Source organism: Carassius carassius, chromosome 40, assembly GCF_963082965.1.
Source record: "Carassius carassius chromosome 40, fCarCar2.1, whole genome shotgun sequence".
Lineage (NCBI taxonomy): Eukaryota > Metazoa > Chordata > Actinopteri > Cypriniformes > Cyprinidae > Carassius > Carassius carassius.
In genome coordinates this window covers 22,347,230-22,361,514 of record NC_081794.1, presented here as the reverse complement: position 1 = coordinate 22,361,514, position 14,285 = coordinate 22,347,230, and the positions used below count along the sequence as shown (strand labels likewise).

Here is a 14,285-nt window from a genome sequence, read left to right as displayed (position 1 = left end):
GTAGTGAATACAATTGATTCATTTTGCAGTTTTCCCTTTTTTTAAAAAGGTTCCTGGGACCAAAAGACTGGTGTGAAGACACCTCTGATTGGTCAAAAGCTCTTATCAAGATGCCCTGTTCAACTTAAGTTTGTGCTGTTGAGCCACAAACTGAGCCTTCAGTATAGCCAGCTGAGTGTCTTCCTCACTGATGCCTAGATGCCACACAGCCCTGACTGCTCCCCCGAGATGGGGGAACATCAGAACCTTGACCCCCTGGCCCAGAGCCTCCACCTCTTCTTCAGCTACGCCTGCCATCCGCTTGCAGAACTCCACCGGGCTCATCTGGGTGTCCCGCAGATGGAACTTCAAAATGTTGGTTTCCACAGTGTTCAGATCCAACTGGTACAGAGGAGGGTCACACTCTAACAATGCTACAAGAGAAAAGGCAAAATACATTCCATCAGAATCTTTAAATGAAACAGAAAAGGAGACTTTTAAATAATCCAATTTTAAATGCACTGAATTGGGACTGAACTTTCAAGCTTCAAAAAGGGCACTATGTTCATATGACTTATATGTGCATTATATTCCAAGGCTTCTAGTCACACAATTGCTTGTGTGAAAAACAAACCACCAGTGCTTGAATTGGGCTGGTACACACTGGTATGAAGTACAGGCACTTCTAAATTTTAGCCTTAGAGTACCTGCACTTTTTTGTGTGTTCCGGCACTTCTGACCAATCACTTGAAAAAATGCAAGCGGAGTGTGTAGAGCACAAGAGCATGTCAGGGGAGGCGTGCAGAGTAGTAGAATAATAATTAATTATTGATTACTAATTTGAATCAGTACTTTATAACAAAAATAACATAAAATAGAATAATAAAATGAAAAGAAGCAGGCTTTTGCGATCACACAATTTTAAACCGGTAAACTCCTGGAAAGTCCAAGGATCCAGTGAACGAATTCAAACTGTAAGTTCAAAACGGCGCTAATGCAGAGAAAACACGGCCAATGTCATCAGCAATTGTGGAGAGAATATTGATTTGCGTCCAGATGTCAGTAGAATTATGCTTTTCAATTTGTATTTGGCTTAAAAGCAAAAGTTTTTCATAATGAACACTGATTATGCGGTGGTCAGAGATTTAGCGATTCTGAATGGATCCGTATAATAGTAAATGCAGGTGATTGGGTGGTCTTTGGCGTCTCCCTGTGGTCCTGTTTGGTATCGCAGCTTGACTTGTGGTAATTTGTATTGAAAACTTTTATTTAATTATTGATTGATTGATTGTGGCACCTTCCATACATTATTACACACATTATAAAAAAAGTACTTATCTGTTTAATATAAATAAATAAATAATGGGGGTTGAAGGGGTACCGGCACTTCTTTTTTTTCCCACTTCAAGCACTGCAAACCATCATGCAAGTCATTCTTCACTGATATACATTACAGTTACCTGCTGCATTCACTGAACTCAGTTGAACTCAAGGTCCGAATCTATTTTTATTTGTTTACAGAATCATTAAAATTATATGTTATGCCATTTGAAGTTTGAAAGCCTGAAAAAGTCATCTTTCGTCACTCCTTGAAGAAAGAATAGGTTTCTTAAGAGCGTGAGGGTGACTAAATAATGACTTTTATTTTTTACTGAACTGTTCTATTTAATAGATTTTTATTAACAGCTTCAATTCTGACTAACTTTGTGTGTTGTCTTTTTATGCTTAGTTTCTGATTTCTGAAGGACCCACTGTGGTGAAAATCAAGTTAGCAACTGTTTATATGCATCATTTCATCAGTCAACATGACTGCTGAGCAAACTGCAGAAGTACCAAAGACAGTTTAAAAAATATGGTTTGAATCCCTGTTTCCTACCACCACAAACATGTATCCAATCCCATCAGCATGCTTGTGGGGATTTTCATATCATTAGACAAAGTGACGATGTGTGACGTGACATTCAGCCAAGTATGGTGACCCATACTCAGAATTCGTGCTCTGCATTTAACTCATCCAAAGTGCACACACACACACAGTGAAAACACACCCAGAGCAGTGGGCAGCCATTTTTGTGCTGTGGCGCCCGGGGAGCAGTTGGGGGTTCAGTACCTTGCTCAAGGGCACCGCGAACCCACAACCCTATGCCTAGGGTTAGGAGTCAAACTCTCTAACCACTAGGCCAGTACTTCCCCAGCGTATATACAACTGTATATACCTAAGAATGTTGATTTTAAGAAGGTGGCTGTCTGAGATGGCAAATGGGTACATGAGCTGTGTCCCAACCGATGCACTATGCACACTATGCTACTGTGAAGTGCATGAATTAAATACCGTATTTTTCGGACTATAAGTCGCACCTAAGTATAAGTCGCACCAGTCCAAAACTACGTCATGGCGAGAAAAACAACGTATGTAAGTCGCACTGCACTGTAAGTCGCATTCATTTAGAACCAAGAGAAAACATTACCGTCTAAGGCCGCGAGAGGGCGCTCTATGCTGCTCAGTGTAGGTTACAGGAGCATTGATCAGCATAGAGCGCCCTCTGGCGACTGTAGACGGTAATGCTTTCTCTTGGTTCATTTCTCTTGGTTCATGTCAAATTAATTTTGATAAATAAGTCGCACCTGACTATAAGTCGCAGGACCAGCCAAACTATGAAAAAAAGTGTGACTTGTATTCCAGAAAATACTTATAGTCCGGTATTTATACATGGCACAGAATAGTGCATAAGTATGTGAATTGGGATGCACCTATGGTTTATGTAACATTAGCAACACATTATTAGCTGTTTGAAAATGTAATCAAGCCAAAGGCTAATGATCTCAATTACGATTATGTGTCTGATGTTGTAGAGAGTGATAAATAAAATACTTTGTCTTGTAGAAAACCATGTATAATTCGCTCTTCCTCTTCAGAATCAGTTTTTAAAACATGCATGGCTGAATCGATCCAATACTGCAAATTGTCATTGTGTAGCGTTTACTTCTTAAGTTAACATGGATCAGGAAGTCTGATCTGGTGTGACTGAGTGGAGGTGGGGACTAGTTTGCATATTCATGCTTACTTGTATTCTAAAAGGGAGTTACGTTAAAGCCATTTTAGGACATTTAGAAATTATTTTCATGAGAAAAAAAAACTTTTATTTTAAATATGAAATTATGATGAGTTTTAAGAGATAAAATTGGTGACTGCATGGAGATTTTAAATAATCTACGTTCAGTCTCAAAGGTTTACTAAACATTATGGCCAAATGTGAATAAGTCTAACTAGATGACTAACAAAATGGTGGTGCTAATGAACTATTTCCAGCTACTGTGAATAAGAGTATGCTTAATTTCTATGCTTAATATATTCCTTTATTTTATAATTATTATGGTCTAACAAAAATGGTATTCATCATGCAAAGGCTAACTAAATCATTACAATGCTTGTACAGTGTTGTGGAAGGAAATATATAGGGTTCTGTCACCTTGAGCAAAGCTTCTGGCTTTCCTGTGGTCCTCCTCGAGTCTGCCAATCATGTCTGAGAGGGCAATCTTACCAGCAGCTGCCAAGACACCCAACTGACGCATTCCACCGCCAAGTGCCTGGCAGGCACGTACTGCCCTCTGTATGAAATCTTTTGACCCACCTAGCATGGTGCCCACAGGTGCCCCGAGTCCCTGCCAAAGAGCAAATCATATCAGATTTCTAGCTCTTCACATGAAATTTAATACACAGGGAGAGAGAATACAAAACAGAATCTATGAAAGAATACATTTAGAACAGTACAGGACAGTTCAGATTTTACTGAATAATTACTGCATTAAATGGATGCATGTTTACACACCATCCACCGTGATGCACTTAAATATGCTTTTTGTTAAAAAAGCATGATGGTATTACAGTATTTATAAGCATTTTCTTAGAATTTTATTTTTATTTTCAGTTTATTTTAATTGCAGTAGTTAAGCTTTTTTTTTTTTTTTTTTTTTTAGGTTCATTATTTCCTCTTTTTTAACCCTATGGCCCTCTTCGTTTAGGAGTCACACTTACCTTCTTCGCAGTCAAAAGTGACCGAAGCCTTAAAATGTAACTTTTTTTTTCTACAGGAAAACCAATGTAATATATTTTTGTTTAATAATATTTTTTGATTATTATATATGATTTTTAGGGAATTTTATGATTCTATGCAATATTTATACAATTGTAATGAGCTATTTTCTCCAGTAGAATTAATATATATTTTTTTATCTCTTTATTTATTTACTATTTTTTAATAAATGCAATAGTTCACATTAAAATAGAGTGAAAGCATTTAAAATCCATTTTTTGATGTGAGAATTGGGCAATCTGGAGGCATTAAAAAAGTAAAAACTTGCAAACCTTGCAAGTATTTGATAATTAAAAAATCTAACAAAATAAGGAATGAAAAGTGATCATTCAAAACACTATACAAACATTTTGTAATTAATTAATATTTTATTAAATGTACTTAAATGTTAGAGAGAGAGAATGAGAATCTCTTTTGGATTTTTTGATTTATGATTTATTGATTTTATTTCAATAACTTGAAATTTTTTTTTTTTTACTCTGATGCAGTCTTACCAGTTCATTTGTGTGTGTGTGTGAGAGAGAGAGAGAGAGAGAGAGAGAGAGATAGAGAGAAAGCAAGCCAGCCTTTTGTTTTTTTGTTTTCATTTATTGATTTCACATATTCTGACAATGTGCTCTCTTGCAGTCTTACCGGTTCATTTCTGTGTCTGTGTGTGTGTGAGAGAGAGAGCCCCTTTTGTATTTTTTCCATTTATTGATTGGTATCTATTTTGCACTCCTGATATTCTGGAGAGTCACTCCTTGATTGCTGCACACTTTTTTCCTGACCAGTGGCTGATTTGTAGTTTGTACCATCAAAAGATTCACTGAGTTTTCACATTTTTTCGTACTTCCGATTCATTTCCTATGTCGGTCATTTTTGACTGCGAAGAAGGTAAGTGCATTTTTTTTTTTGGACTCTTTAACATATCCAAATCATGTCCATGATTTTTTTTGTGTTCATATTGCTAATGTGACAAAAGTCACCAAGTGTCATCTCATTCCGCTGAAGCAACGATTTTTTACATTTCAAAATATAAGATTTTTTGGTCAAAAATGACCGAAGAGGGCCAGAGGGTTAAATCTTTATTTTTATGAAATCTATTTTTAATACTTTAGTTAAAACATTTTAGTTTTAAGCCACAACATTGCCCTGAGGTCCATTTATAATATTAGTAAAAATGTTTTCTTGCCAAAAAGTCAATTAAGTCTTCTCTCGGAATTTTAAACTTAAACTGACACTTTTTCAAATAAGTAACATTAGGTTGGTTATGTGATCTTAACATGTTGGCTCCTATAAGGCAGCCTGCATGTAAAATGAAACATGTCCTTTGTAAACACCCCAATATGTCTTACATTCATATTTCATTTATGAATAAAGTATGACATACATTGTACATCATAATCAACAATTTAAAAACCACTCAAGCATAAATGCATCAGCTATAATCAAACAGCTGTTACAATACATGAGCAGGCAGAGATTTATAAATGACACCTGGAATACAGATGGTTGCTATTTCTCTGAACGTCTGTAGTCAGGACATGCAGAAGTGATTTGTTATTCATATCGGTGGTCTTTGTCTATATAAACCCCAATTACATGTAATGTCTTTCAGGGAGAGGGAAAGAGGAAAGCCTATTTGTAGCTAGACGCAAACAAGTTCTGTAATTAAAATGCAAATATGCTAGTTGACATCTACTCCAGGGATTTTGTTGAGAGTTGAGAGTGATTAGGTTTTACTTCAGGGTCTCTTCAATCGACTTTGTGTGTATGTGATGATCTGAGTTGTGATGTCGAGTTCATTCTGCGGGGAGTAATGAGGAGCACATTTCAAATCCTAGATGATGCGATGTGATTACAGGTGTGTTATCAGAGAAAAGTACCATCACACTTTGATGATATGAATAAAATAAGACTTGATAATCTAGATGTGTGAGACACCTTCAGGGTGCAGGTTATGAAGCATACGAGCACTGACTTTAACAAGGCTATTTTCAATGCCTCTCATCTAAACTGATTTCTCCTGCATTTGGTGGAAACTCTACAGATTCTGTTTCTCGCTGACCAAAGTTTTTTATTTATTTATTAAATTACTGAAATAATTTCTTTGGAAAATAAATTTCTATTGTGTGCAAACTACTGCTAGTTTATAATAAGTACATTTTTTCTATTATGAAAATGTCACTACTGTTCAAAATAGTGAACAGTTGAACTGTTGCTGCATTTACTGTGCAGTTTCAATTTTCAAATTATGTTCTGCTTTTATTGGCCTGCTGGCAGTCATAATAAAACAACCTACACTGTGCTGAGATAAAGACTAATCATTCCCAAAAATGTATCAAAATACACACACACACACACACACACACATTTGTTTTTGTGAAAAGTGGGGACATCCCATAGGCATAATGGTTTTTATACTGTAGAAACTGTATATTCTATGGCCCTTCACCAACCCTACACCTGAACCTAACCCTCACAGGAAACTTTGTGCATTTTAACTTTCTCAAAAAAACTCATTCCGTATGATTTATAAGCGTTTTGAAAAATGGGGACATGGGTTATGTCCTCATATACGGTGGCCGTGAAAGCTCAGCGCGTTGCAACTTAAGAAAACACATGCAAATTTAAAAAACATCAGCAAATGAAGAAAACATCTTCATCAGTTTGACAACACAAGTGTTGCAAATCATCACAACACATGCATATAGCGAAACGCGCTGCAAATCATCACAACACATGCAAATTAAGAATCAATTAATGAAGCATTGCAAATTTATTTTCATTAACCTTGAAATTATATTTAGCTGAGGATATTAAAGTTAGCCATCTTAAGTAAAGTTTTACATTTAATCATGTAATTATTCAACTTATTCAGGCTAATAATATCCCAAAGATAAAGGAATCATGTTGTTTAAAAAAACACCATGAAAAAATTGATAGCCTGAATGCACTGTAAGTCGCTTTGGATAAAAGCGTCTGCTAAATGCATAAATTTAATTTAAAAAATTTTTTTTATAAAAATAAAAACAACTCACCTTTCAGTTCACCAACAACTCCACTGACCAGTAGCCACTGCACGATAAGCAAATCCCAGCCGGGTCCGACACTTTTTGAGGTTTCCTCGAAACATTTCCATTGTGGTCAGTGCTATTTGCAGCGCGTTTCGTTATATGCATGTGTTGTCAATAGATGAAGATGTTTTTTTTTATTTGCTGGTGTTTTTTCAATTTGCATGTTTTCTTAAATTGCAGCGCGTTGAGCTATATTGGCCACCGTACTCATAAGTCACCCTCTCCTTGTAATACCTGTGTCATACCCATGTCATTATACAGAGTTGTGTCCTGATATGTCACAAAAACAAGACACACACACACTTCTGTTCAAAAGTTTGGGGTCAAACTTAAAAAAAGATGACTTCTTTAAATACTATAAAAACAGTAATATTATTTAATATAACTGTGATTAATATATAACTGTTACTACTATATATTTTTTAAATGTAATTTATTCCTGTGATGACAAAGAAGAATTGTTTTGCAGCCATTACTTCAGTCTTTAGTTCTGCATGATCTTTCAGAGATCATTCTAACATGCTGGTGCTAATTTTTACAAAGCTTATCGTTCTGAAAAGCGAGGTGTGCTGTGATTGGCCAGGTATCCAGTGCGGAATGATTGGCTGAATACCTCAAGCATGTGATGGAAATGTTACGCGCCTTAACATACTGTGATGCTGTGCTGTGTGTCCCAGCGCAACAAGACAAAACCAATAAAACCCATTACAAACGAGGCATTTGATGCATCCAGTGTGGACATAATTACTGATTATAATGACTTATACTGTCTTTTTACGCGTTGTGTTTCATGCTGCGTAAACAAAACCATGTCCATTTGTGATCAGAGAAACAACAAACAAAAAGCGCTACTCTACACTGCGAACATATGGGCAGTCTTATGCAAATCCTCCCACACAGTGATGTAGATACGTGGGGGCGTGTTTAAACAAGGTTTTTTAGGAGGGCATGGACAAGTCTAATCTCTTTGGATTTGAGACTTTAGTCTTTGCAACTTTACAGATCTTCTTCATGCACCAAGAGCTTGTAACACTCCAAAGAGAATGCATCATAAGACCCCTTTAAATAGAAAGTAAAAAAAAAAATTTTTTATTTGAAATAGACTTCTTGTAACTTTAGGATTTTTTTGTAACTTTCAACTGTCAAACGTGATCAGTTAAATGCATCCTTAATAAAAAATACAATAGTAAAAAAGTACTGACTATATATTTTTGAATAATTAATTGTACTAAATCAACATGTTGAGTTAACATTAACTTCATATCAGACATGCAATGTCATATTTAGCAGAAGTGAATGAATTAGAACAGCTAACTGAGCTTTATATATATATATATATAGCCATACTAGAAAATCAGAAATTGCATTAAATGGACCATAAACAGGAACGGCCAGAGAATATGAGTGCTCACCTTAGACAGACACACACTGACAGAGTGGCAGTGCTGTAGTATCTCAGCGGGTTGGACGCCCAGAGCCACAGCTGCATGCATCACCCTCGCTCCATCCATATGCACAGCCAAACCAAACTCATCAGCCACAGACCGAAGCTTTGAGTGCGAAACAAATACAGTTATCCTTGTCTAAGTCTTCTACATTATTTTTAAACTTATAACATAAAAGTGTAATGTGCATTTTCTAAGGCAAGAGGTGAAACTATTTGTACCGCAGTGCTGAATAAATCAGTCTCTGTTTAATCACTCATTTACTAAATGATCATAACCAGGAGGTGTAAATGGAGGGATTGTGTCCCATTTCTCAGAGTTTAGCCCCAGGTGTCTGGCTGCCTTAACATATTCTCTCTCACACGTTTAATGAACCAATGTTTAACCAATATCTAACCTCCTGCAGGAAGGATAGTGGGAGGACGCGGCCTCCCTGAACATTGTGCGTGTTTTCCACACAAACCAGGCGGGAGCGTGGGTAGTGTTGGTTAGGGTAACCGTGACGGATCTTGGAAATCAGCTGGTTGAGGTCAAAGGTGCCATCGGCAAGAGTAGTGACTGTTGCAGAATGGACGCCTGCAATCTATGAACAAAAACAAAAGCACATTGTATCTCAGCCTACGGATAATATGCTATACGGGTGCTTCTTCAACTGAAGGCACATTTGGACTTTTCGAAAATAAACAAATAATTTGTTGGTCTGCCAACAAAGGTCAACAGTAAAAATACACTAATGTTCAAAAGTTTGGTGTCAGTAAGTTTTTTCTTCTTGGTTTTGTTTTTTTTTAAGAAATTAATACCTCTATTCAGCAAGGACCCATTAAACTGAATCAAAAGTGACAGAAAATACTTTTACAATATGTTATTTTTTTTATTTATTCATTCATCATTTATCAAAATAAAGCCTTGGCGTGAATAAGGTTTGAAGAAAAAAAATCTTTAAATGACCACATCTCCAAATTATAATTGTGTTTAATTGCATTTTGTGGTGAATATGACATTTTTATATTTTGGAATAAACTAGAAGGCTCTTTTATAAAAATTATATTGATATAAGATTTCAAGAATAATAAAGGGAATAGCATGAGAGAAAAAAACATATAAGCCTTTGTAAGAGACAAATAGCCCCCATTTGTTCATACCTGTGCACTTCCCCCTTGCTCGTAAACGTGAATATGAGAGAGATCACCTACTATCATCTCATCGTCCCTCTCTCTGCAGTGCACCATAACTGAATCAAAGAAGGAAAAAAGAAATGAGGGCAACACATGTGTTGGGAAGAACAGCTCTCCTATGTGTTATAGTGTAACATCTGGACACTTACAAGAACAAAATTCCAAAAACAGTGAGCTATTTCTGTGAGCGTGAATCAATATTATTTTTGAAATATCCGATTTTAATATCCAGAAGCAGCTCTCAGGTAGAGACAGAGACCACGGTGACATTGGAAAACAGCATTATATGTGTCCATTTTACCTCAAAGCTTTTACAAAGTGACAACTGTAAACAAGTTTTATTAATAGCCCTGGGCACCATCCTGCAATCTCACCTGCAATCAGGTTACTCATCGTTGCTGTGGGGACATACAAAGCTGCTTCCATGCCAAACATATCAGCAGCAAACTTTTGTAGTTCTACAAAAAAAAAAAAAAAATTATTATTAATATTGTTTAATGTGGTTAACACCTTGTAATGCTGAGTTACACAATACTACTAGCTGATGAAATACAAGTCGTTTTTATTTAACAAGATGCAAAGCATAGCCTAACACAGGGTAACAGATGTGTCCTGGCCAATTATAGGAACAGCAGGTATAACTGCAGACCACAGAGGAGCAGGGTTGCATCCAGGGCTCGAATTGAGGGGATGGCAACCCCCGGTTGAAAAAAAACAACAACTCTATCCCCTCTTACCATCCCCTTTAGATTAATAATGTGTATTATGTAAAACTTATCATGCAAATGAAATGTTAAAATTATATACTTAGGCTATAATAATTCACAAACTAAATAGCGGTGATTGGCCAATCAGAACTCGGTAGTTGCACACAAGCAGAAGCCATTTTCGTCAATTTTCAAGCACAACTTTTGAGGTTCTAAGACAACCGAAACGGTATGATTTTTCCTTGATTATAATTTAAAGACATTCCCCGACATAATGTTATTGTGCTGTATGTGTGACTGTGTGAGGGATTGAGAGACGGTGGTTGAGCGGACATTTTCGAGTCACCGACTTTAAAAAAACCTAACAAAAACTTCCTTAAAGTCTAAAAGCATTCACTGCGTGATTAAGCCTGTTATGATACAGTTAGAATGCACTAATAATTTAAGCAATGAAAGGAAAACATACACATGTATGTGTTTTTACGTTTTTTTTTTCCGATTCATTGCAATCAATGTACTTTTCTGAATACCATTGCATGTGTTGTTATTATACAACAGCGCATAGCAACAAAGTGTTTCGTTCATTGAATGAATCAGATTTTGAACGAATCGAGTGATTCAACAGTCCATTCAGATGGACTCACTTGTTTCCAGGCGGCAAGGAAGTCGACCGGAAGTTGAAGTCGGCCGCGTGCCGCCATCTTGTAGCAGAACTTCACTTGCGTTAGCATTCCCATTGACTCCCATTCATTTTGGCGTCACTTTGACAGCGAATAACTTTACATCTGAGGCGTTTAAAGACTCCGTTTGTCCATTATTTATTTCTAAAGATACACGACAATGTATAAAGGGCTCCCATTACCTTCTATGTTACATTATGGCCCCGTAGAAACAGTTTTTGTAAAAATAGGCTAACGATTGCGTCATAACCACTCGACTCTCTGTCGCATTACCGTACAGACAGGAGGAGAAGCTCGCAGGCAATTAACTTAATATGGCGTACTGGCGTTACATTTTAAAATACTATACAAAATAATTAATCAGAATACTTACTCCTGCTCACTCACGCCAAAGAACTCCCCGCTCAAGCTCGCCGTCTCTGCCAGATTAACGATGGCAGTTTTCACGCACAGCTACTAGAAGATTTACATCTGTCAGACAGGTTGCTGACGTCATCAAGCTTAGTTTGAGTCTGCGCGTCAGAAACGGAAGTGCTAAAAAACGCTAAAAATGGGCTTCACTTGTCTCAATTGAGTTCCAATGGGGTCGCTGTGTCCATTTCTTTTACTGTCTATGCTTGTTTCGTTGGTAATTCAATCAACCGTTTTGAATGAATCGTTTGATTTGAATGAATCAATAAAACATTTATTAAAACATGGACTTGCTGCCACCTACTGGCGGTTTTATTGTCATCATTATTTATCCATTACAGGCCTAAACGAGACAAGGGGTGTATTCCAGAAAGCAGGGTTAACTTACCGTGAACTAAACCCTGAACTCTCGGTTGATTAACCTCAAACCTTGCTGACTCGAGGTATGTGGTTCCAAAAACGCTTCCGGGAGTAAGTTCATTCAACTCAGGGTATGTTCCTGCAAAGGTGCTCTAAGCGATGCCGGGATTCGTAACTTCTTGTTGACGTTCAAATTGTTGTCAAACAAAACGGAGGCTAGCTAGACCCTCCATCCTCCTCATCTGTGCACTAACCCCCCCAAACCCCACCCCAAATCTTTCTTGTCAGTTATTGGCTGGAACAGTTTGTCATGTTTTGTGGTGCGGGTGAGCCCAGTTTGTTTTTCTTGTTGTTTGTGGAGCCTGTGGTGTCTAGAGAGACCCCGTTTTTTTAAAGTGTGTTCAGGGGACAAGCAGCTAGCGGATAGTGAGGAGATGTTTGCTGGGTTTGACAAAAAATGTTTTGGCCTAAAAAATGTGTGACATCACTTAGAGCAGCTTTAAGACTCAAGACATTCTCAACAGAGCGACTAATCGACGAGTCACAATAGAAACAGACTCTAAGAAAAAGCGCGCCAAGCTGTTTTTTTCTTGTTCTTTTGTTCATTAGTTATTTACCTGCTTAGTGCATTTCGCCACCTAATTGATGGCTGTGCCATTTTTTTTTTCATTTAATCTTTAATCCTTGAGAATGTGAATTATATTGTTAGTTTTATGCTAATTATACATTAAGTCATATCAGATATGTATTTTAATTTAGAATTTAGACATTATAGAAAATGCCACTCCATGTGTGAGATAATATAAAATGTAATAAATAAAATATATAAATATAAGTTAAACATTACCTTGTCATAGTGTTTTATAATTTATACATACCTCTTAATACATAATTTATAGATAACTTTATGCCAATAAAAGAAATAATCATATTAGAATAATATATTACCTTATTTATTACTTATATTAGCTCTTCCTCATTAATATATATATATATACAATATTACATATTGTAATATTATATAATGTGTCACACCCACTGAAGGCTCGCTGAAGTGAACTAACCCTGGAACATAACCTACTCCAGAGGTTAAGTTAAGAGAGTGAGTTGCTATGACTACTAACATACCCTGAAAGTTACCTCCGTTTTTGGAACCGAAATTTCAGGTTATCCGCTTACTTACTCTTAAACATACCCGGGTATGTCACATAACCTGCTTTCTGGAATACCCCCCAGGTGCCAGCACTTACCTGCACAAAAAAACATTTAGCAAAATATTGATCAAAATTCCTCCATTTCAGGCACCAGAAGGAAATAAACTTAGAAAAAATAGTTAAATAAGGCTATTTTTTTTATAACTACTTATACTACTTATAACGAAACTACTGAAAAAATGATTTTTTTCTTTTTTATAATTCGACCACTGGTTGCATCTACCACATCTGTTTTATGAATTTAACAGATTAACCACAATTAAGTATGAGTGGGACCATTTAACTAATCAGAGTAAGAATCTGACATAACCGAAGCACACAACTGACTGTGTGTCTATCTCTAACCATTAACCGTGGGGTCTTCTCCGAACACATTGTCTCCGACCTCTGCCTCGGCCATGGCTCGGCGCATGCCTGCTCCGGGTTTGGTGACCGTGTCGCTGCGGAGGTCCACGGTGCGGACGGCTGATCCCGGGACCACCTGCCGGGACCCATAGTACATCCGCATTGGATCCAGGTGAACAACTCCACGACGTTTTTGGAAAAAATGACGGAGTATACGAGCTGGAACCGTTAGTGTTTTGCAGCTCATGTCTTCTAGGCAACTTTGTACAATAATGTATCGATATATTCCGCAATATTTAATGAATCAGTTCACAGGACTTTACTGAACTTTCTTCTTCCGCTTCTTGTTTTTTAACGGCAGCTGACACCCACACAAACAGGTGCATTACTGCTACCTTCTGCTCAGGAGTGTGGTTTTATATTTCGATTTATCAACCCTGTCTATCTAATAAAATCAAAGAAGACTTTACTATTAATTTTACTTGCAAATGTAATCAAAACCTTAACATTAAGATCCCGATTTAATTTTTTCCTTATTTCTACTATCATTTTTCCTCATTCTTGTTCGTACTTGCTACATTCAAGAAACACATTGTTTGTTTATTCAACATGACATTGTTTACATAACCCATTGGGATGTTTCCCTATTATTTGAAGTGTCCTATTTAAACGCGAGTGCCCTAGCAATAATCTGTTAAAGATAACCTCTTCTTTCCTTGACTTAAACTTTATATTATGATTTACCTTGTTTATTAAACCATGGAATGAATCTACCCTTTTCCCCATTCCCCCCACATAACTTGCCATTCTTAAATC

At 36.8% G+C, this 14,285-nt stretch overlaps 1 protein-coding gene across 1 annotated transcript; it reads right to left on the bottom strand.

The window, feature by feature from the left end:
• On the bottom strand, positions 1-13,745 carry tha1 (threonine aldolase 1). Its single transcript, XM_059532627.1, has 7 exons — positions 13,470-13,745; positions 10,127-10,210; positions 9,720-9,808; positions 8,975-9,160; positions 8,545-8,682; positions 3,450-3,642; positions 1-413 (listed from the first exon to the last, which is right to left on the bottom strand). The coding sequence occupies exons 1-7, from the start codon at positions 13,714-13,716 to the stop codon at positions 106-108; spliced, it is 1,245 nt and encodes a 414-aa protein (XP_059388610.1). The 5' UTR covers positions 13,717-13,745; the 3' UTR covers positions 1-105.
• Positions 13,746-14,285: the final 540 nt, after the last annotated feature.

Excerpts from the sequence above, each read along its gene's own strand:
- tha1 (XM_059532627.1), bottom strand. The coding sequence starts at position 13,716 with ATGAGCTGCAAAACACTAACGGTTCCAGCTCGTATACTCCGTCATTTT. Across the intron at positions 10,211-13,469 it reads AGAAGACCCCACGGTTAATG|AACTACAAAAGTTTGCTGCT; the intron begins GTTAGAGATAGA and ends TTTTTTTTGTAG. Across the intron at positions 3,643-8,544 it reads TCAGTGTGTGTCTGTCTAAG|GGACTCGGGGCACCTGTGGG; the intron begins GTGAGCACTCAT and ends GCTCTTTGGCAG.